This window comes from Epinephelus fuscoguttatus, linkage group LG13 (genome assembly GCF_011397635.1).
Source record: "Epinephelus fuscoguttatus linkage group LG13, E.fuscoguttatus.final_Chr_v1".
In the NCBI taxonomy this organism is placed as follows: domain Eukaryota; kingdom Metazoa; phylum Chordata; class Actinopteri; order Perciformes; family Serranidae; genus Epinephelus; species Epinephelus fuscoguttatus.
In genome coordinates this window covers 30312157-30335651 of record NC_064764.1, presented here as the reverse complement: position 1 = coordinate 30335651, position 23495 = coordinate 30312157, and the positions used below count along the sequence as shown (strand labels likewise).

At 41.1% G+C, this 23495-nt stretch overlaps 1 protein-coding gene across 1 annotated transcript in view; it reads right to left on the bottom strand.

The window, feature by feature from the left end:
* clybl (citrate lyase beta like) overlaps nt 1-23495 on the bottom strand; it is a 91881-nt gene that overhangs the window by 23668 nt on the left and 44718 nt on the right. The window contains exon 2 of the mRNA XM_049593621.1: nt 17210-17423. Within this exon, the coding sequence (XP_049449578.1) occupies nt 17210-17423 (214 nt within the window). The remainder of the gene's footprint in view (nt 1-17209; nt 17424-23495) is intronic.

Here is a 23495-nt window from a genome sequence, read left to right as displayed (position 1 = left end):
TGGTATCAAAGTACATATCAAAGATTTGCTCGGATTTAATAGGGGTCATGAGTGGGCTTGGACTGCTGCGCGTCGTCTATGTCTGCCTTTTGCCTCATTGAATGAGACAAGAGGGATTGTCACACCATATGATGAGAGCACTGTGATCTTTGACTAAGTTTTGCTGTAACCTCTCTGTTACTCTCTCTTACAAGCCAAGATAGACCCGTAACCGTAGCGTGGTAACTTAAAACGGATGGGGCGATTTACGCAGCCATAATTCACTCTTCATAAACCTGCTACTTGGTGGATTAAATTCTGTCTGTCCCTCCCAAGTTCATGGTGACTGGAGAAAATTGATCTGTGAGAACCGCTGGCTGTCTCGTAATGCCAGGAGTCACATTGATCCCTGACCAAACTAAATAAATAGTGATCCAGAGATGATCAAAAAGCATGGTTTATAACATTCACAGATCAAATAGACTGGAGAGCACTGAGACTCCCACTCTAACCTCAGCCTGATATACTAGCAGCCTGCATGTATAAAATTCTTTTAATGTAAGCAGAGACCGCTCATTGCAAGGATTGTCTCCTGCACTTTTCTTCTTTTGCGACGGTATTTCTGAAACCATGACGCCAGGAATGGCTAAGAGAAGGCCAGGTCACTGTGTACTATCCTTTCTTTTATCCCCTTTTTTCTGTAAAGAGAGAGAAAGATATTATTCCGCCAGACACCTTGACCCCTATGGGCTCCGCTACTCCGAGCTTGAATAAAGCCCTTTGAAAAAGAGATATTTTACATTAATGGACAGCCATCCAACAAGTTGCTTCAAAGCTCCCTCCCCAATCACCTGGTGTCCCATGGAGAGCTCGCCCCGACGTCAGCTCCATCTCCTCTTTGATTCCCTCCATCATCCTCATCATTAGAAGCTGACACACAGGCAGGCAGGCAGGCGAGCGGTCGGCCAGGCAGGCAGGGCCGTAGAATGCATAGATACGCACGAGAAGCTTTTCAAGTGCAGAGAGGCTGACCTTCCAAAGAGCGAGGTCAGCTCCTTAACACACAGCCTGAGCCTTGACGCTCAGGATCCTACGGAGTGCTGTGTATACGTGACACAGCATGGCTACCGCCTTGTAGACACCACATCAGACTGGAGCGTCCAAACTGATGTGTGTACAGTCCACAGCGGGACGGCCTTCCTCTCCAGCATCAGATCATGGATGACCAGCGCTGCCTTCATGCAGCTTGAAACAAGCAACGTCAAACATCGACAGACTCGGGGTGTAGACTCGCTCTCGGTCCCTTCATTCAATTTCAATTAGATCTCAGGGCAGTGGTTCTTACTGTATATACTGGACGGAAATAAGGAAAGGTAAAAAGTTCTGCTTGACCATGGGCGGATTATCAGACAATGGGCCCCTGGGCACAAACATCAAGAAGGCCCCGCCATCTCTCCTACACAGGAGCAAGACAGACAGACTCTTTAGTTGTTTGGTCTCTTTCTTTTGTTTGCTTTGCATCTCTTTGTAGTTGTTACACATCTCTCTATGGTTTTATATCTTTCTGTACTTTGTATGCTTCTTTTTGTGGTTGTTTTGTGTCTCTTAGTGGTCATTTTAAGTCCCTTTGTGATTGTTTTGCCACTTTTTGTAGTCTTTGTGACTCTCTTTGCAACTGTTTTGTGTCACTTAGTAGTCATTTAGTGTCTCTTTGTAGTTGCCTTCAGGCTCTTTGTAGTTACTTACATCTCAGTAGCCATTTTGTGTCCCTTTGTGATTGATTTACCACTTTTCGTAGTCATTGAGAGTCTTTTTGCAACTGTATTGTGTCTCTTTGTAGTCGTCACACAACTCTCTGTGGTTTTGTGTCTCTTTGTAGTCGTCACACAACTCTCTGTGGTTTTATATCTTTCTGTACTTTGTATGCTTCTTTTTGTGGTTGTTTTGTGTCTCTTAGTGGTCATTTTAAGTCCCTTTGTGATTGTTTTGCCACTTTTTGTAGTCTTTGTGACTCTCTTTGCAACTGTATTGTGTCTCTTTGTAGTCGTCACACAACTCTCTGTGGTTTTGTCTCTCTTTGTAGTCGTCACACAACTCTCTGTGGTTTTGTGTCTCCTTGTAATCATTTAGTGTCTTTTTGTAGTTGTTTTGTGTCTCTTAGTGGTTGTTTTGAGTGTCTGTGGTTGTTTACATCTCTTTGTAGTTGTTTTGTGTCCATTTGTGTAGCTTTTATGAGTCCCTTTGTAGCTGTTTTGCATCTCTTTGTAGTCATTTCACATCTCTCTGTGGTTTTGTGACTCTTTGTAGTCATTTTGTGTCTTTTTGTTGCTGTTTTGTGTCTCTTAGTGGTTGTTTACATCTCTTCGTAGTTCTTAAGTGTCCCTTTATGGTTGTTGTGCGCATTTCGGTCATCTTTGTGAGTCTCTTTGCAGCAGTTTTGCGTCTCTTTGTAGTCCTTTTGTGTCCCTTTATGATACTGCCACTTTTCGTAGCGTTTGTGAGTCTTTCTGTAGTGGTTTTGCATCTCTTTGTAGTCATTACACAACTCTCTGTGGTTTTGTCTTTTTGTAGACATTTTGTGTCTTTTTTTATTGTTTTGTGTCTCTTATTGGTCATTTTGAATTTCTCTGAATTTGTTTACATCACTCTGTAGTCATTACACATCTCTCTGTGGTTTTGTGTATTTTTGTAGATATTTGGCATCTTTATATAATTGTTTTGTGTCTCTTAGTGGTCATTTTGAGTCTCTTTGTAGCAGCTTGTCGTCTCCATTTTGCTGCTTACATTTTTGTAGTCATTTTGTGTCCCTTTGTGATCGTTTTGCCATGTTCATGGTCATTGTTAATTTCTTTTCAACTGTTTTGTGTCTCTTTCTAGTCATCTTGTGTCATTTTGTAGATGTTTTGTGTCTCTTATTGGTCATTTTGAGTCTCTCTGTTGTTTACATCCTTTTGTGGTTGTTTTTCATAGTCTTAGTGCGTCTCTTTGCAGCTGTTTTGTGTCTCTTTGTAGTCGTTATACATCTCTTTGTAGCCATTCTGTGTCTCCTCATGGTATTGCCACTTTTTGTAGCCCTTGTGATTCTTTTTGTAGCTGTTGTGCGTCATAGTAATTATGCATCTCTTTGGAGTCAATTTGTCTTTTTGTAGTTGTTTCGTGTCTCTTCATGGTCATTTTGAGTTTCTTTGTGATCGTTTTGCCACTTTCATAGTCTTTGTGACTCTCTTTGCAACTGTTTTGTGTCTCTTTGTAGTCATTACACAACTCTCTGTAGTTTTGTATCTCTCTTTTGTATTTGTTATTTTGTGTCATTTTATAGTTGTTTTGTTTCTTTTGGTGGTCATTTTGAGTCTCTTTGTAGTTGCCATTAGCCTTTTCCTAGGCTTTGTGAGTCTCTTTGCAGCTGTTTTGTGTCTCTTTGTAGTTGTAACACATCTCACTGTGGTTTTGTGTCTTTTTGTACTCGCTTTGCATCTTTTTGTAGTTGTTTTGTGTCTCTTGATAGTCATTTTGTGTCCCTTTATGATTGTTTTGCCGCTTTTTGTAGGCTTTATGAGTTTCTTTGCAGCTCTTTTGCATCTTTTTGTAATTGTTACACAGTTCTTAGTGGTTTTGTAGGCCCATTCAGTAATCAATCCATGGGCATGACATGAAATGTTCATTAGAAATGGCATTTAACAGTGGTAGAATGTGTTTTCTAGGACATTACAACTGTGGGTATCAAGCACGTGAAAGCACGTGAAAGAACAAAACACATAAAAGACTAATGGCATGAATTAGGATCATTTACAACATTAACAAGACAGTGTAATTCTCCAAAAATGCCTGCATTCTCAAAAACAACTTGTACTGTATGTAGAACGCTCCTGTCATCACTGACATAGCGCCTTCAATCAGGGGAGTGCTGTGTCTTTTATTGAGAATGTACATACGGTTTAGTTTGAGGAGAGTGGGAAATCATGAGTCACAATGAGCATACTTGTTTTTCTGTTTTTTTTCACCGTTTGAGAGCTGGCGTTTTGGATCCTGCTGTGCAACTCGCGATGCCATTTAAAATGAGCTGTATGACTATCGCAGGTGAAGGCTGCCTGCCTGAAGTGTGACTGTGTACGCATTTGTTCGTCTGTCTTTGTCAGTATGTGTATGTCGGCGGCACGTGTGTGTGTTAGTGGGCTTCAAGTCATTGAGGATGGGTTTTGACAAGTGGCACGCTGCACTCCAGAAAGCTGGAGTGAGATGACTGACTAATTCAGGCTACATTGATAACTGAGACGTAGCAGAAGGAGATTCAGGCCTTCACTCTGTCAGTTGGAGGCACACTGTGTTATCCGCTTTCCTGTCAGGGCAGACAACAAGACATAACTAGCAGGGTAGAGGCGGGAGGAATTTGTAAATCATGAAACCTGCTTGTCATTGTTGGTCAGAACTGACAGCCTGAGGTGGAAGAACAGCTAGTTGTTTCACACTATTTATTCACTTTAATTAGCCATGAAAGGATCTCATTACAGCTCTTTGGTTACAGTTCATTACAAGCCGCATTGCAATGTTTTGGGAAAATTAATTCCCAAGGCTATCAATCTATTTTGCAGGAAAAATGGAGAAGGTAAGGCTCACCATTCAGTATCTTTACATATCTTATCTATTCTCTGCATAATTACAATTATTTGAAGTTTTGTTCATTGGTGATTATGCATCACAGTTTGTTAATGATTTATGTCTCATTTGCAACTCCCAGTACAGCTGTCTGCACCAATAAAGTCTGCCCAATTTACTGTTTGCCCAGACTACTCACAACAACAAACAAGAATAATTATGCTTAATTTGCTGAACACTCTCTATTAGCTTTATTTTAATTTCTATAAACAAATCATCTGCTAATGTATGCAGAATCTGTCGACGTCAGGATAAGATTTAATTTGTAGTCCGTTTGTAGTCTAAGTAGTATTAACTGATCACATTAGAGTGGCAGGTGAACAGTCCATGTGGAGACCAATAGAGGCAGAATGCAATGGTCAAAATGCACTCTTGGAACCCATCAATTTTTCTGTCACACCACAGAGGAAGAAAACCATGCACAAAATGCACAGTTAAGTCAATTAGAATGTGAATAAATGTTACTGAAGCAACTGCAACCATTTAAAATGTGCAAAGTCTTGGAAGAGCCTTCTAAGGATGGTTCTCAACTTGGTGTCATAATCACTTAATGTGACCAAGATGCTAATAAGGTGAACAAGTTGCTTTTTGATTCCATGTTTTTATATCTGTTTGTCTGTTTTTTGCTGTGGACTTATTAATATATGTTCTTAATGCTGAAATGGTGAGATTCCCTCTAAGCCTCTCGGGGGTTTTTTAAATCTCACCTGCACAATCTGTTTACTGTATTCTGTCGGTTTTGTTTGCTTGTTTTTTAAAATTAAATAAAACAAAACACAACATGTAAACTGCAAACATGTGTCTTGAGCCCACATGTGAAAAGTGCAACTAACTGCATAATGACAACAAATGGCAAATGACAGCAAACCAGAGTGTGCAAACAGCAAAACAAACACCAAACTTTTAAACCTGATGTCACAGTTCTATTGTTAAAGTGATTTCTAACTGCATAGCCAAAGAGAAGTTCATTTTTCATTTGCAGTATTATATTTGGCAGTATGGCTCTGTTCTGGGGCCTCTCTGCCTTTCCTTTGCAATGAGAGCACATCTTTCTGCCCTTCCACATGCAAGCAAAGAAAGCCTGAGACAGAGAGAGCAAACCTTCCTGCCCTTCCATGCACCTACATTGAAAGCCTAAGGCAGGGAGAGCAGCAGCAAAGACCCCCCCCCCGGGAACAGAACAGAGCAGTGACAAACAGAAATGACACTGATAAGTCAAACACAGCATGCAAAAGGAGGAGCTGAGGTGGAGGTGGGTTGTAAAGCAGCTTGCAGAGGAAGCAGCAATAGTAGGCAGGCTAGAGAAGTTTAAATACTGCGCCCTGAATGACTCCCCTCCATCAATCCACTGCTCCATCAGATGTGAGCTGAGCTTGACATTGTGTCCTGTCTGAACTAACGTTCAATTTTCGGCAATCAAAAACTGATACCTGGTTGCCAGCCTGGCAACGGATTTTAAAAGTTAGTGTTGATGCCTGTATATTGTTTTTATTCATTCATTCATCTATCAGAAGTCGTAGACAAACATTTGAAAATGATTGCATATAGCTAGCTGGGTTCTGATGACTTTAAATTAAAATTAAGTAAAATTCTTGCAAAATAAGAGAAGTAAGCATTGCTTATTTTTTCCCCCTCTGGTGCACCAACATCTACCCCATTCCTTTCCTCCTCCTCCCATTCTTTCATGTTTTCCTCTCCTCATCGCCTTCTCCATCATCACTCCACCTACTGGGGTTACTCTCCAAGTGTTGCGTTGCGCAGCCCACGTAGCACAGAGTGGTGCGGGCTGCGGCACTGCCAGTGAAAACACAAGAGTGTAACAGGATAATGAGAGAGAGAGAGAGGGCCTCTCTGTTCTCTACATCTCAGCATTTTCCGATCCCTTGCTCGGCCTCAACCCTCGCCCTTAACCCACCCTATCTGGATCAGCTGCACAAGTGAAAGATACTCAAAGACCTGAGAGAGCTCAAATGTAATCCAAGAGTTATAATGACATCCAAAAAAGACACAGGTGAGAAAAAATGTTCACTCCTTTAAATCCCTCCACTGTCTACAAGAGCAAGCCCTCTCCATTCCTGAGCAACGAATGCTTATCACAGCGCTGTCATCACTCTCAAACGCACCCTGACCTCTCGTTCGCCTATCATACCCTCCCAAAGGACACCAATCGATACCCGACACATGACACTCCACACACACACATACACAGTGACAGACAGTGAGGTTTAGATTTGAAGGTCTTTCTGATCTGGCTGGGACGGGGTCTATTTTCTGGCTGAGCGGCTCACATCCCGTTTGTAAGTCTTGGCAGCCTGACTGGGAGTTTCTCCCCAGTCTCTTGGGTCCTCTGAGGTGTTGAGCGCACAAGTACACAAACACGCACACACAAGAACATGTATATACACGGATGTAAATACGCGCACACACACTGGCACACACTAAATACAAATGTTCAGTATTCATAATTCAACGGGCTAACATTATTTCCCAGGAGCTCTTTCTGTCAAGAGTTTAGTCACTTGAATCCACTTAAATGGAGAGCAGATCTTACGGTGTCCTCTGGAATAACACAGTGAGCATTGAACTAAGGTCATGGATCAGTTGACAGTTGGCTGCATAATTTATGTTAAGTTGAAAATCTCTGGTGTCAGACGCAGTTCATGCATAGACCATAGCTCATATATTGACTGCGCTACAACCAGAAAAAGTTAATAGACCGTAATAATGCCATCCACTCTACAATGTGCCATCTACTCTTCCCTCAGCTGCTCACTGCACACAAAGGTCTGTCTCCAGACCAGGGGCAAAGAGTGTTATCTCTGAATTTGACATAGGTCATGTTAATACCATATACTATTTGGATATTCCAAATTAGACCTTACTCTGAATGTGGCATTTTCCAATTAAGACATGTGGGATAAGCCAATATTATTCGGGTTTTAGGAGCATTCTTTGGACATGTACTCAGCAAATTCGAAATGTGTGTCTCAACTGGGGATTCTATCGCATGTTCGTGACACCCTTAGCTCTGTGCATTGTCATAAATTTGTACACAAACCAACTCCCCAACAGTTTGCAATGCTAAGGTAGAGATGCATGCCCACATGAAAAGACCACAGTTCTGGTCAGACGGAGAAACACACCCACTTTTAAAGATGTAAGACTTGGATATCAACAGTTTTGGGATATGCAAAGTAACGCTGACCTTTTTCAAGAGGGTGGTTGAGGGAATGAAAGGGGAAGGCTGTGTTCGCACGGTCTGCCACCGCTGGAAAACTTTGAAAAAATCCTGGCACAAGTGACAGTTGTTCCACTTTTCCATATTTTGACGTGATAAACGACATGTTATGGCATATTATTGGAGTATGTACAGTTGAATGTAAGCAGGAATAGGAGTGAAAAAATCATTTTCATTAGCCATGTAAACAGCTTAGTAGGAATTTGGAACAAGGGCAAAAAGAGCAATAGACAGGATGCAATTTTTACCCTTGATCACCTTTTGTTGCAGAAGAAGTTACTGTTAAACCAGAGGGGGTACATGACACCTGTACCATACAGTACAAAAGACCTGCGATAAATGCCACCTATTTGAAGTTTAGCATTTCTACACTTTGTTAAGACTGTGGCAGGGAGGTGTACACTTACTATCTGCTCAAGCTGTAGTTTCTGCTGCTGCATAGGATTGCATTATATTTTACAGTGTTCTATTGTCTTAATGGACCCTTATATGTGCAACATGGAAGCTTACTGGTAATTGATAATTAAGTACTTTTTCAGTAGCGTCTACTGTGTGTCATGCAGGATACGGCACTTAATGTTATAGATAGTCGTGATACAACTGTTAATTAATAGAGAAGAGTGCCAAGTCTCTAATATCGGTCTGACAGGCACATATGCAAGACTAGACTTAAGACTTTCCTTTTTGATAAAGCTTATAGTTAGGGCTGGCTCAGGCTCACCTTGGACCAGCCCCTAGTTAGGCTGATATAAGCCTGGTCTGCCAGGGAACCTCCTATGATACACCGAACCCCTCCTCTCCTTTTCTTTCTCTCTCACTCTCAGATTCTGAAAATTTGGTTCTTCATTTCCTAACGTTCATGTCCAATTACTGCATATCGCTAACTCAGCTTCTTCTGCGGAGCATTTGTGTTCCATTGTCTCACAGGTTCCCTCGTGGTTGTGCTGCTGCCGTATGTTAATATATACCAATAACATATATATTAACAAAATACTATCATTATTATATTATTACTAAAATTGATATTATTGTAGCTACTGTCAGCTACTGTTTGCCGTGCGCCTCTCTCTGGCTCTGCCTCTCTTTGTGTATCATTTTGTCATACAGATTACTGTTAATTTATCATGTTGGTCTGTTCTGGTCGACATCTATTGCACATCTGTCCATCGTGGAAGAGGGATCCCTCCTCAGTTGCTCCTCCTGAGGTTTCCACCATTTTTTTCCCAGTTCAAGGATTTTTTTTAGAGGGGGGGCATTTTTCCTTATCCGCTGTGAAGGTCCAAAAATCAGAGGGATGTCGTATGCTGTAAAGCCCTGTGAGACAAATTGGGATCTGTGATATTGGGCTTTATAAATGAAATTGAACTAAATTTAATTGACTTGATTTCTCCTCTAAACAGGGGCGGCTGGCCAATAGAGAGCGATAGGGCACCGCCCCTCCTCGAGCCACAAAAGAAAAGAAAGATGATAATAAATGTATGATTATCATCATTATTGTCATATATACACACAATATATTAATTATTCTGATCATTTTCACTTGAAACAGCTCATCCTGCCTCTGAATATCCAATCAGAGGCAGTGTGAAGTCACGTTCCGGCCCTCTGGGGCGATATCAGCCTGGCTGGAAATCGCCCCGACTCACTCTCATAGACTTCCATGTAAAATGCATTTTCTTCTAAATGCAGGCACTCCAATGCAATCTCTGTGGGTTCCGGGAGGGCTTGCCCCAACGTGTTTTCGTCATACATAAACCACCAAGTATCATTCATGTGCTCCTCGGATGGTCCGATTTCCCATGTCGGGAAGTCGTTCTTACTTCATTGTGTGTTCACGAGCGTTTAAGTCCTAATGTGGAGACAACATGGACATTACAAAGAAGATGTGTTGTATTTTATCACTCAAAATGTTTAAAAAACACGTCGTCAACCGTTTCCACTGAAATATTGCTTTACCTTCGGAAACTCATTTTTCCAATTATTCCGACATCACTTGAGGCAACGCCACTGTGCAGCGGTCACATCCAAGATCAACATGGCTAACGTTTCCAGCTGATCCAAGAGGCTTTTTAACCATATAGGTTATACAGTAACTACGCATAGTGCGCCCAAATTCACACCTGTTCGTTTCTCTCTATGGATTTTCTCTGCGAGAAGCCATGCGTATCACATGAATCAGCAGAACTGCAGCTTTGTCGGACACTTGTCGGTAGTCCAATGTTTTCACAATGAAAAAAAAATGATAAAGTTACACTAAAATTATGTATAACACAGCTTTCATACAGCTTTGCACAAACATTACTCTTGGATGGATTACTCGCAAATGCAGTGTCGCACAGAAATGCCATGCATATCACATGAAAGCGCAGGAGCAGAGCTTTCATGTGATACCACACACATCATTGTGCTGTCATCCCATCACGCTATAAATACAGATCAATTGTCTACAAAATGAAAACCTGACGAATTTCTTTACAATCCATTATACAGATCTTGTTATCAGTCACTTCATATAGTGAGGAATATTGTATCTTACCACGTCTTAGGCTTGCGTGTGTTTCTCCCTGTCTATCCACATTTGTAGTCCGGCTTTCAAGATGCAAATATCTCCATATTGTCCAGTTGACACTCCATCAAACTTTGTATGACAAGACCAGCCACTTCACCTTTGCGCACCCAGACAACTGTAGCCTAATTATGCATGCATGACAGGGCCGTAGTCACCATATACATTGAGGGGGACATGTGCCCCCCCCCCCCCCAATGCCCAAAATGTCCCCCCAATATATAACTGAAACTGAAAAACAATAACAAAAAATGTTCAGGTCAGGTCAAAGAGCAGTGATACTATGTGAAACAAAATTAATTTCCACTTTTGTTTGTTGTTTTCTAATTAAGACTGACAATGACTCAATGAATACCTTACTCAATTTTATTTGATTAATGGTAAAAGATGACCACAGTGGATTGTTCAGTCATTGCAGAGCCAAATTAATTCAAATTTACTCATTGAACGGGTCACCTCAGCCATCATCACAACAATTATTTCATACACATTTAAATGAACAAATAGTGACTTTAAGCACTAACAAGTGGTCCTGCCTCTTTAATGTACTGACAGTGAACGCAGGACACTGGTCCTCTGTCATACTTGACTGATGTACAGTGAGCTGCAGACTGTGTATGTGCTTGTGCGCATGTGCATTTGTGTGAATGCCTGTCCGCATGTGTCTCCATGTGCACACTTTGCCTGTGTGTGCATGTTTGTGTTCTGCATGTCTTGTGTACCCGTGCGCATTTGCAGGCGCGTGCTGGTGCACGAGAGGTGCTCCCCGTCGTGTCGGCCGCGCCACCATGCCATCTGGAGAGGAAATCGAGTGTGAAGTACAGTATAGTTTGGGACCAAGCTCCGTGGCAGCGGCTCAGCAGTTAGTTCATTAGTTCCAAACTTCCAGGGATTAGGAGAGAATCTCTACGGCAGGGAGACAGGGGGGAGTCGGGGAGGATGGAGGGACCCATGTGGGGAAAAGAGAGGGAGAGGGAGAAACACCAGGAGGAATACTGGACCATAGGGCACTGAGAGACAGAGAGAGAACACGAGAGAGAGAGATAAACAATCTTAACCCTGAGGACCCTGGTGAAGGGAGATGAGTGGGAGAGAGGGACAATGAAAGAACAAGACAGCGAGGGAGAGAGGAGGAGAGAGGACAGGTGTAGCCGTCAGTTCCGCTCCGGGGTTTCAACCTGCCCTCCCTCTTCCTCCACCCCACTGATCATACAGATATGATGATATGTGTAAGAGTGTTAGAGCAGTCAGCCTTGTCTTCCCTCCCCTCTCTCCTCCTCCTTCTCTCCCCTCTGGGTCTGCGGTGACAGTTAGCAAGCTCTGGGTGGCTCCTACCCTTTACTCCTTTTCTCATCTCCCTGCCTCTTAAGCAGCCAGCGTTACTGCCAAGATGTAGCACAGACATTTTTGGAGTCAAAGCGGCAGGCAATTAAAGCAGGCACTCCCGGATTTCAATTTTCAAGGGGAGGGGGTGGACTGACCTTCATGGCGTACCTTTTTGTCATGAATATCCTTCCCTGTTTTAAGGTGAAGGTGACAGATAATGAAAAGAATACATTAATGAACACATAATGGGAGGGTAGTCGTGGGCAGTAGCCCCATTTAAAGCCTATCCATGCTTACCCAGTAACTAACCTCACATTTTACCTAACCTATTGTTGCCTTTACCAAAACAGTGGTACGGGGTGGCATTTAGCGAGCTCACTCTCTGCTTTGCTCCCATTCTCTCTCCCCTTGGAAAAAAAAAAAAAAAAAAAAACAGACATGCATTACCACACCATTGTGAGGCCTGGCATCTCTTGGCAAACACACAGTGCCGACTGTGTGGTTGTCATGGCGAATATAATCGCAGCTACGGTATACACTGTAGAAATTGTCAGAGCAAACACACTCACAATGTAAAAGCTAAATCTCTCATTCATTTACAATGCAGCTGATCCCAGAACAGATCTTAATCTGACATACTACATGGCAGGTTAGGGTGTTAGAAATTACGTGGGGTGTTATGAGACACAAATTGCTGTCTGGGAATTTTGCCTCAGCACATTTTCTTTAATATTGCTGGGTATTCACACAAGAAGATGTGAATGTGTTCAGCAACGTGTGCATCTGATCTGCATAACGTGCCGCCATTTATGTTTGAATCAAATTTATTTGACAGATACTTTCATCTTAAGCAGCATAAAATAAGTGCAAAAATTCAAAAGCAACATGTGCCAGATGTCAAAAATTGAAGTTGCAACGATCCCAATAAATATTTTCACAGCCCTGCGCAACAAGTGCTTGGGGATTTTTAAAAGAATGACATGGTATGGAAGTGCAAGCATGAGGTGTGGATCCCATGTTTTATACTTAGGAGTGACATCACTGTGTGCTGACAACCAAAGTACACGTCTACATTGCTACAGCAAGGAAAAAAATAAACCATATAGAAATAGCAAATTAAAAAACAGTTAAGTTGCTCTTTCAGAAGCATGTCCGTGGCTGCTTCAGTTTTAAAGTACGATACTTGACTGGACTTACTGTGGGATGTTAGCAATAAGGAGAGACATATATTTTCTAACGAAGAACTTCTCTGATGTGACCTCTTATGCATCTATTAATTTGGTGCAATACTGTTTACTGGTGTCACTTAAGAATTTTTACAATCTGAACTATTACCGACCATTTTGACCAGGCTATAGTCTCTCTTGGTTTCCAATAAAAGTGTGCCCGCAGATTGTACAATGTATCTACACATTGGGCATAGTGAGCAGCATGTTAGCAGCCACAGTTTCATTATTCAATCAGCATCTTCTCAGAATTCAGGTCCAGTGCTGTTGTGAGGGACACTCACTTTTTGGCAGCACTACGAGCCCAATACAAAGTCACTTAAAAAAAAAAAAAAAAAAAAAACTGTAAAAAATGAAAATGCTTTGGGTCGAGGTTACACACATAAAACGTGAAATGTGAAACAAAAAAACACATATCTGTTGTCACATGAGGACCACTTATAAATGTGGCTGAAACACCTCCTGTCTATTTGGATATTAAATTTCAGATGTTAAAATTACTCAACAATGATTAAAGGTTCTATATTCGACATTTCAATGGCCTTTGGTTGTTCGTAGTGGTTTTAATAGTTTAGTTTTTATAAAAAAAAATTTTTACACGTTATTGTTCTCAGAGGTGTTATTCTGTTGTACATGTGTACATGTTATATTGCTATATATTTGTGTGTCATTCTTTTGATTTGAGCAGCACTTTGGTGAATTTCAATTGTTTTTAAATGTGCTATATATACACATATACTTGATTTGATTTGACATTCAGAAAATTAACATAGCAGCAAATAAATACTAGTCATGTAAAGACATGGTGGAATAATGGTGTCCTGAGCAAAGAATGAAGTCACACTACCTCTGGGTGTGTCGCAATCCAAGTTTCTCTGCTCATTATTGTGGTAGACTGTCTAGCTCTGTCAGCACTGTCGCTGTTGCTAGCCCTGTTTATGGAGTTAGCACCGTTAGCTGCTAGCCACCGGCTCAGCCACCTCCATGTTGAGAACTGTGTGCAGACAATCGCACCCCAGACTCTGAATCATGCTTTAAATGTTGCATTAAGCACCTTTAAATCAGGTGCAATACCTATCTGTGTAAATTTCCTTTCCTTCACTCCATATTTTGCATCTCTCCACAGAAACATCATGAAATACATCATGCATGACTCCAAACATATATTATTTTCTCAGTTCTGCCTTTCAGTAAATATGGATAAATGCAATTTCACTATTTAGTGCCTAAAGAGGGCCTTCAAATACTTAGAAAATACACCCCTGTGAATTTAATAAAGAAGAAAAATAAAGAAGATATTTTTGAAAATGGCGTTTTTGAACACCTAGTGAAAAAGTGAAAAAACATTATGCCACACTGATTTCAAAAAATGGAAATTAATATCTAAAAGAAATGTCTTAGCAGTATTACTACCAGTCCAAACACACACACACGAGAACACACACCTGAGGCGCTGTTCAACCAACAGGAAAAAAATATCATCTTAAGGGAAGGTATAACTACACAACGACCCCCATGGATTTCCAATTGCCACAGTGGAGAAAGAAGCTGAGAGTGTGGGAAGTGAAGAAAGGGTACCAGTAGGAAAGGTGCATTACGTTATTGAGTAAATAACTAATTTTTATATTACACAGTACGACCTAGGAAACACATAATAGGTTACAGGATTTTAGCACACTGTGTCCGACTCTTTGAAAGTTAAGGTGGACCTATGGTGTCAAGAAATGGCTGAAATCTGATGCCATGCTTCAAACTGTGTAGTGCTGATGTAGCTACATCAGAGCGGGAGAACATGATGGGATTATTAGGCAGGGAAGTATTGAGGTACAAGACTATTATCCAGAATTTATTGTTGGTATTGTAGTGCGACTAGTGGAAGACAGAGAGGTAAGCCTGCTGAGGGACATGTTTCTGAATTTTAAGGGAATAGACCTGCCCTGTAGCTAAAGTCATTTCCTCCTTTATTTTCAACAGCATATATCAGGGCCTAATTGCTATTGTCTACACTTAAAACCCACCAGCTAATCAGAATCAGAATTAGCTGAATGTACGCACATACAAAGTGTATGACTCATTCTTTTTGTTAATGTTCTCAGTGGGCCTCATTCACTAATATGTGCCTAGAAATGTTCTTACAAAGAGAAAATTACCATTGTATTAGTAACACGTGTGCACCAGCCAATTTAGTTACCACTGTGTGTATGTTAGTGAATCAGACACATTCTAAATTGAACTTTCACTAAGCCCCGCCCCTTAGTGAAGGGTCAATTGAGAGATGCATACCATCTATTTGCAATCAGCATACTGTCACGGCCCAGTTTCTCTGTATAAGGAAATATGTTTGCCTAGAATTGTATCAGAGAAAGCGGCATTGTTTTTTTTTATGCGCATATTAGCGAATGTCTTGGCAGTCGGAAGCAGCTGATAAGCCATTTGCCACTCTGTTCAAACATGCTGTGACGGTCTATGAAGATGCGCTCTCACCTAAAGGCATGTCTTCCAGCAAAGTTAGATATTAAAACATCTGCTTGGTGGTTAATCAGAATCTCTTATATATCCTGCAAAGGCTAACAATTTCCTTCGACTACATATGTGGAATTTCATGGCACTAGAAATTGGTGGGAATATTAGATCAAACCTTAGTCGACCAGAAAGGTCAACAGTCAGCAAGATTTCATTGGTCGCTTAGTCGCAGAAGAAAACAAAACAAAAGAAAGAAAAAAAAAGTGAAACTCAATTAGGAGCTGCACCTTGTCAAAATAAATCAAAACCTATATAACTGTACCATGTGTGAATTTAATTTGAAAGGACAGACACAGGAAGTGTCCACGTTCAGCAGTCAGACAGGAGTCGGGTTAATTTCCAGGGCTGGTACCTGCGGTTATTCCACAGGCTAGTTAATAACATGTCTGGCAAGAAATCCAAAGTGTGGGATCATTTTGAGAAGGTGAAGGACGAACCCAAGGTGATATGTAAACTCATCTTCATTGGTCGACTACAAACATGACGTATCATCTGAAACATGGAAGTAGCTACATGCCCATTAGCCCAGCGTCATTAACAGGCGGCTCGCTCAGTGTGTGACGTGCACTTGTAGATAAAATATAGGCCTATATTAATGAAGGTTCATTAGTACGGTTTTGTATTTCTCTGTAATGTAGCACAGTGTTAACAATGTTACTGATACTATTCTTTCTCACACCTTCAACTCAAACCACCAAAATATATCATTTAATAATTAAATTAATATCGTAAACATGCAGACGACTAGTCGACTAATGGCCCTAAATGACGACTATTGGTCGACTAGGAAATTCTTAGTTGGGGGCAGCCCTAGATATTATCATGTACTCCATTGTAAGCTCAACTCAGTTTAATAAAATGTTCGTACACACGGTTTAAACACAGATTTGTGTTTGTGAAAGGCCTTTAATATGGAGGGGGAAAATTCACAGTAGTTTCCTGTAAACTGTCTTATGTTTAATGTGAAATGAGTGGGTTGCTGAGAGAAATAAGCAGGTTGGAACAGGATATATTTGTTGAAATCCGATAGAGACATGGACCTGTCACATGCTGACAGGCTGACATCCGGCATCTGAATTCTCCTCAGGCCTGAATGGCTGCTTCAGTGCTGCATTCCTCTCCACATTTCTCCTCTAACACATAATAGAGACAGACGCTCTGACATCCACCAACTCCATCGCAGGGTCACAGTTTTAGCCTGTCAGTCACACAGGCCATCATCTTATTGTCTTTGTCTACTACAGGAACAGCCTCCAGCCATATCAATCATCTTTATTATCATGACTTAAAAACCTTTGTTAGTTAACTTTTTACCCGGGCCCCTTCTTTATCCCACTCTCCAATCACAATTTCATGGGCAGTTCAGCAGGGCCAATGGGGAGGTCGTGTGGGCGGGGGGAGAATGCTTTTAACCTGCTGCATCTGGTGCTTTCCCGCTGCTCACCCAGTGGGACATGGTCACCTTGTTTTAAAGGACTCTGATAGGGGGGCACCGCTGCCTTTATACCATCATAATAGGGTGAAATGTGCTTGTTTTAAACATCTCACTTAGGTAGTTTTCCTTTCAGTGATTAAGACCGAGCACCTGTCTGAAGGAGATGGAATTAAAATCAGGATTACACAGCTGTGCGTGTGTGCTCTCTGCTGACCTGTTCGTACGAAGCTGCATTTCATTTATATATCTGTGTGTCTATGTACCTTTTTGCTGAGGGCTACACCATCCTCACAGTCCAAGACGGCACAGTCAACATCCAGCGAGGCTAGTTTTCTCAATTTTCGCTCATCATTGCCAGGGCAGTAGAGAACGGCCCTGCGGGGTATGTAGCGCAGCGAGGAGCCTGCAGTGTGATGGTGATAACGCCATGCTACGGCATACAACTGCCAGGCTGCGGGCAGGAGCCCACCGCTCTCCCTGTCAACACAGATATAAACATACATAAGCACACGGTGGCACAGACATATACATGAGTCTGTGTACATTTCATAAATATACACACAGACAGTATGCACACATACACATCCTCAGTGCATACATTACTCATGTCAGCACACAGTATCAATACAGGGCTAAGGGCAATGAATAATTAAAGGTTGTTGCTGCATTCATCTTCATAATATCTACAGTGTTGATATCACACATGAAGATCCAGACCGAGGCCTCTTCCTCCAGACTAGGGCGAAAGTCTGGAAACATTTAATTTTGGGAGTTCTGTTTGCCCTTCAGCTGTCCATTGAAGTGGATGAGAGACATTGACCTGTGCTTTGGCAACCTTTGTTGGGAACAAACTCACCCAAACACTGAACCACTCATATGCTAATGTTACCATTCTGCTGAATATCTAGCCAGGGCAGGAAGTGAAGGGGTGTTAGCAGTGGTTGGAGCTGAGTCATGGAAAAAATTAAAGTTTGGGGGACACAGAGTAGCTGTGTTATTTTAGTTACTGTTTTAAAAAGGCCAACATCTGTGACTTTATTACTATTATAGGTGCAAAACCTACTTAACAGATGATTATTTATTAGCCACATAATGATGAGATGGATCGACAGAATTAGAATGAGTAAATGTGCAACACCTATCATACAATTTTGCATTGCATATGAGTAAAATAGTCATAAATTACAACCCTGATGTCAACATATTTGGAACACTGCATAAAACATAACTGAAAACAGAATGCAATAATTGAAATTTTCTCCATTACACATTTTTCACCAGATGTAGACCAGACATTGGTATTAACTCAATATAACTACACTGACAAAGAAATCATAACCTTCTAATCTTTTCAAAATTATGTGCAAAAAAGTGGAATGACAGAAAAAAAGGTTCCAAGCACATTAACTGAAATTTATTTAATATTTGGAGAAGCCTTTGTTAGCAACACCAGCTTCAAGACACTTCCTGTGTGAAGACACTGATCTCTCACACTGTTCTGATTGGATTTTAGGCCCATTCTTCCACACAGACTTAAAATCTGGAAGATTTTGAGACCCACTTGTAAATCTTGAGAATTAAATTTCACTTTCAAAACTTCAACGAGTGTTCTCAGTCCGCATATACTTACTGAATATTGTTAATAAAGAAAAGGGTTGTCGTCAAATTCAGACTGAGTGTATATTTATAAAAAACAATAATGTTTGTCAGTTTGAACATTAATATCTTGTCTTTCTATTCTATTCAGCTGAAAGATTTGCAAATCATTGTAGTCTGTTTTACCCAGCATCCCAACTTGTTTGAAATCGGTGTTGTACTTAACATGGCCTCCACAACTTGTGATTGTCAGAGCTGTTATTTTTGAAAAAGATAATAAGCTATGTACAACTTTCAGTCACATATAAAAAAAACACTAACACCTGCAAACATGTGGCTTTTTTATTTTATGGGAAAGGTTACAATCAACATTCACACCTGGGTCTAATGGCTCTGCAGTAGTCATGGCTATTTATCGGCTCTGGCTTCGATAAGCAGTGATGGAAATACAACACCCAGGTGAACATGCCCTTTACCAGTGACATGCCACCACAAAAAAAAAAAAAAAAAAAAGTCTGCCTCAGCCCAAGCGACACTCAAACATTATTCACTGGCCTTCAAGCTGCTTTCTACTGTTTACTAACCTGTTTTCCGGCCTGAACGTGACACACCAGTATAAAATAAAAGAGAAAGGCCTGCTCGTCTGCAGCCCTAGTCTACTGACAATAAAAAACAGAAGTCCACAGCCTTTTTTTTAGAGAGTTGTATTTAAAAAAATAAATAAATAAACTGCATACATTCACTAATTTGGGTGGAAAAGAGGCAGTCATTATATGCACACTGCGGCTGATTATTCATCAAAAATTTCATTGTGTAAATATTTTGTGAAAGCACCAATAGTCAACCCTACAAAATCATCGCAATATCAATATCGAGGTATTTGGTAAAAAATATCATGATATTTGATTTCTCCATATCGCCCAGCCCTAACTCAAAACAAACCCTTTGTGAGTAATGCCTCACAGTATCAGTAACCTCTTGATAGCATTCTGGGTGCTTCCTCAGTGTCTTTGCACTTCAGAGGATTCTTCTTACAAATTTAGAAAAACATACAACAAAATGGTTTTCGTGGCTATTTCATTTTTGAAAGCATTTAATGTTTATAAGCAGCACTGATGAGCGATGGCAGCAAGAAGAAGGCGAAAACATGCATCACATTATTCATGCTTTCCTTCCCAACAACTCGAACAAAAAATATATCTGCTTTGATTGCCTCACAGTGAAATACCAGCTTGACCGGTTGTTGACATGCTCATCATCACATCTCCCACCTCCTAAAACACACACTCAATTGTTTCAAGGGTTCGCACACAGAGTCACAAACACAGGCAGTGATTTTTGGCTTGTGTCCCCCCCTCCCATCCACGCCCACCCACACAACTGTGCACACCAATAATCTCAATCATTGTACACACGTCTTAATTATTTGTTCTGTCAATCTGGCCTCTGAAACAACTGGCCCTAATGAATACCTAAATGTTTGGGATCAGATATATCTAATTACAGCTGGAAACAGCTTCTCCCACCACTAACTCTCACTGGGTATCAGAAGCCCTTCGAGGGATCATATTTGTAATTAGTGTCCCTCTTTGCCTGCGCAAGACAAGAGAAAGAGAGGAAGAGGGGGGTATTCCTCCTGTTAAAAAAGGGGAGGGCTGAATTATTCTCCTTTCTTGTCTTTTGCTCTCTAAAAAAGGAGCAAAAGTCACTTCAATAGCCACTTAATCCTGTCAACTACGCTTCAACATGCCCTCCAGTCCCAATAAGGCCTAATCTGCACTGATGCTGCGGTTTGTAGCAGGCAGTTAAAAGTAATTCAGGTTGCTTCCAGCATTTTAGTGCTCCCAAGTACATAGACCTTTAGGAACTGGGAACACAAAAGGCTTAGGGAGAAAATATGGCAAAGGTTGGAGGGGAGACTTTATGGTGCACCACCAGGTAAATTGTAGACCAGTGGAAAAAAAAGGTAGAGCTCACGGACAAAAAGCTACAGGGCCCAAATTGATAGGGAAGAGAGAGGGAAAAAGCAAACAGCAAAATTAGAAAGGAAAATAGTGGGTAAGAGGACGGAGGTGGGAGTGCTGAGTGGTAGGGGGGCAAGAGGGGGCTGTTGGGACCTAAATGAAATCAGTCTATTCTATGCATACCGCTCAGGGGGAAATGTTGAAAGGCCATACTAAGTGCCCACTTAAAAGGCATATATTTTATAAGTGAAGTACAAAAGGATGGTGGCTGTAATTTAAAAGTAGAAGTATGGGGAAAGAGAGTGGAGGTGCCTTGATGGTGGCTAGATACAAGACACCAGAAGCAGAGGTCAATAATAAAAACCAAAATCAGCATTTTTTTCCCCCTTTATTCCACCGTGCTACATCTTTTTGCTCTTTGACTCGCAGGTCTCATTTTACAGTAAAATGTAAAGTAAGGGGTGAAGACAGAATAAAGTAGGTATGTTTTTCCCATCATGGTATTGAAATAACTGCAAGAGACAAAAGTGTGACAAAATCTCCTGTTCTTAAAAATAATAAAACAAGATCTGAAAAGTTGGTATGTAGGCAGGCCCGTACACTACAGTAGGGTATCGATTCAATATCATCAATCCAAAGCGAAAACATCCATACATATCATCTTTAAGATTCGCCTTTACTTTGAAATTCCCAAAGCACACCTGTGTCACCATTTCGATCCAAGCACACCTCCTTCCTAAACAGTCAAACAATGCTAGCAGCCTCGCACCAAGCAGCCAGTGGTAAGCAGCAAAGAAAAAGACAATGAGGATATTTACTGATATCGTCTCATATGGATCACCAGCCCGTGAACTGAATCGAAAAATGGTATTGTGGCAGACTTTGTGATATCAGCAAATATCATATTATTGTCCAAACAATCAATAAAATACAGTATGGTGATGAAACTCTTGATTTAGACCCCTATTATGTCAAAATATCTGTGAAAGATTTACCAGTGCAGAGCCCAAGGTGAAGTTTTCATATGTCTATTTCACCCAACCAGCAGTCTACCACCCAAACATATTAAACCTGTTATCAACGCGACAAAGAACAGCAACACACTGTTACATCTGAGATGCTGCGACCAGAGAATATTTGCCTTTTTTGTTTAAAAAATGACTGCCTGATTATCAGAAGAGTTGCAGGTTATTTTTCTGTTGATCAACTTAATGATGAATTGACCTATGGCTAAGCCCCACCCTCAAACACAATGAGCCAATCACAGTGCGTATAGCCATTCCCATACACTCGGACATTCCCTGCTTGGACGTCCATTGAAATGCATTACAGAAAGTCAGTTCGGTTTTATGAGCTTTTTCTGAGATTTGAAGTTTAGAAATGGTCAAACAGTGTGCGTGGGGTACATGCAACTCTGACACAAGGTAACGTTACCCTGAGAGGCTGGGTGTATTTTTTACACTTTAAACCACATCTCAACCGAGAAAAGTGTCTCCTTTGGATAAAGTTGTGTGGTAACGTTAGACCACAACATCAACTCAACGTGAATAAGATTAACAATGATGTCTAAGTTATGTTAAGGTAAGTCAACATTGTGTTTGAGGCAACATATTGTCACTTTGCTGGGAAAAAAATAGAAAGTTATCTGTAACATCTCTAGCTAACGTTAGCTAAAGTTAGCCTAACGTTAGCTCCTAGCTGTGCTGTCCATCATGTCACCTTGTTTGCTGGGAGTTCATTAGCCTATTTTGTTCTAGTTTTGTACTTTGGTGATTGTACATCATTGTTAGCTGTTGTTCAAAGGGCTCTAGTTAAGCTAACGTTAACTTCTGGAGCTTAGCTTCATTAACTTATCTGTAATCGCAGAGATAACAAAGGTTGGCAAACATTATGCTGAATGATTCAGTGTAAATACTGTAGCACCAAACTAACGGAGAGACAGGCCCTGTCCAAATGCCCGCACTTGCGCCCTGAGGTCTTCCCTGAAGTGCACTTGCCAAAAGTGCAGTTAGGGGCGTAAGTGCGCAAGGGATCCACGACCTTTAAAAAGAAGAATTGGGACAGTTGCGTACACGTCACTTCCGTTTGGGTCCAGCTGGTCCGTCTCCTAGGAGACGAAACATGGCGATAGAGGAAATAACGTTGTTCGCAGCACTGCTGCTGCAAATGATAGATAGATACAATCAGCAAATGATGAGGAGGATTAGGAGCCGCAGGAGAAGGCGGCATCTACATCAGATCCAAGTATTGATGCTGATGCCCAACCAACAGGTAAATTAAATTAAATTTTACTCTTGAATTTACCTGTTAATAATGTGTATATTAGCTGTAACATCTTTTTTTACTCTACCGTTAACGTAGCCTAGATTACCGTTATTACTATTAAAACGTTTTTTGCTTGGATAAATTGTGGTAAATTGTGATATAAAATAAACTATAAAGACATACGGTAATAAAATAATAATAATTAAAGACACAATCAAAACTGTAAAGTGATGTGGTGGACTATCATACAAACCTCAGATCAACTGTAAACTGTATATTATTTCATTATTAACGCCCTGTCATGTATTATTAAGTCCACACAGCATGTTGTTTGACTTTATGTTCCTCTAACGGTTGTTGTCAGTCGGAGTTAACGGCTCGCGGATACGTCAGTTACCGTTTGAAGATGGTGAGTTGTACCGGCCAGCTGTGCAGTGTTACGGCGTCACGACACTACAGAGGATTCTGGGTAAAATCCTTCAGTGAAGTGAGGTCTGATGCGCACTTTCGGAAGGGGTGCATTAAGGGCGCAGGTTTGCAGCCCTTGATAACAACAGAAGACAATTTGGACACCCTACGCACTTGCGCCCCTTAGCGGGAGCGCACAATTAAAGGGCACAAGGGCACAAGTGCGGGTATTTGGACAGGGCCACACTCTTGGTAAAGATGGTAAAAAGGCTGTTATCCTTTTCTCATATTCTGAGACACAAACCTTAATATTAGT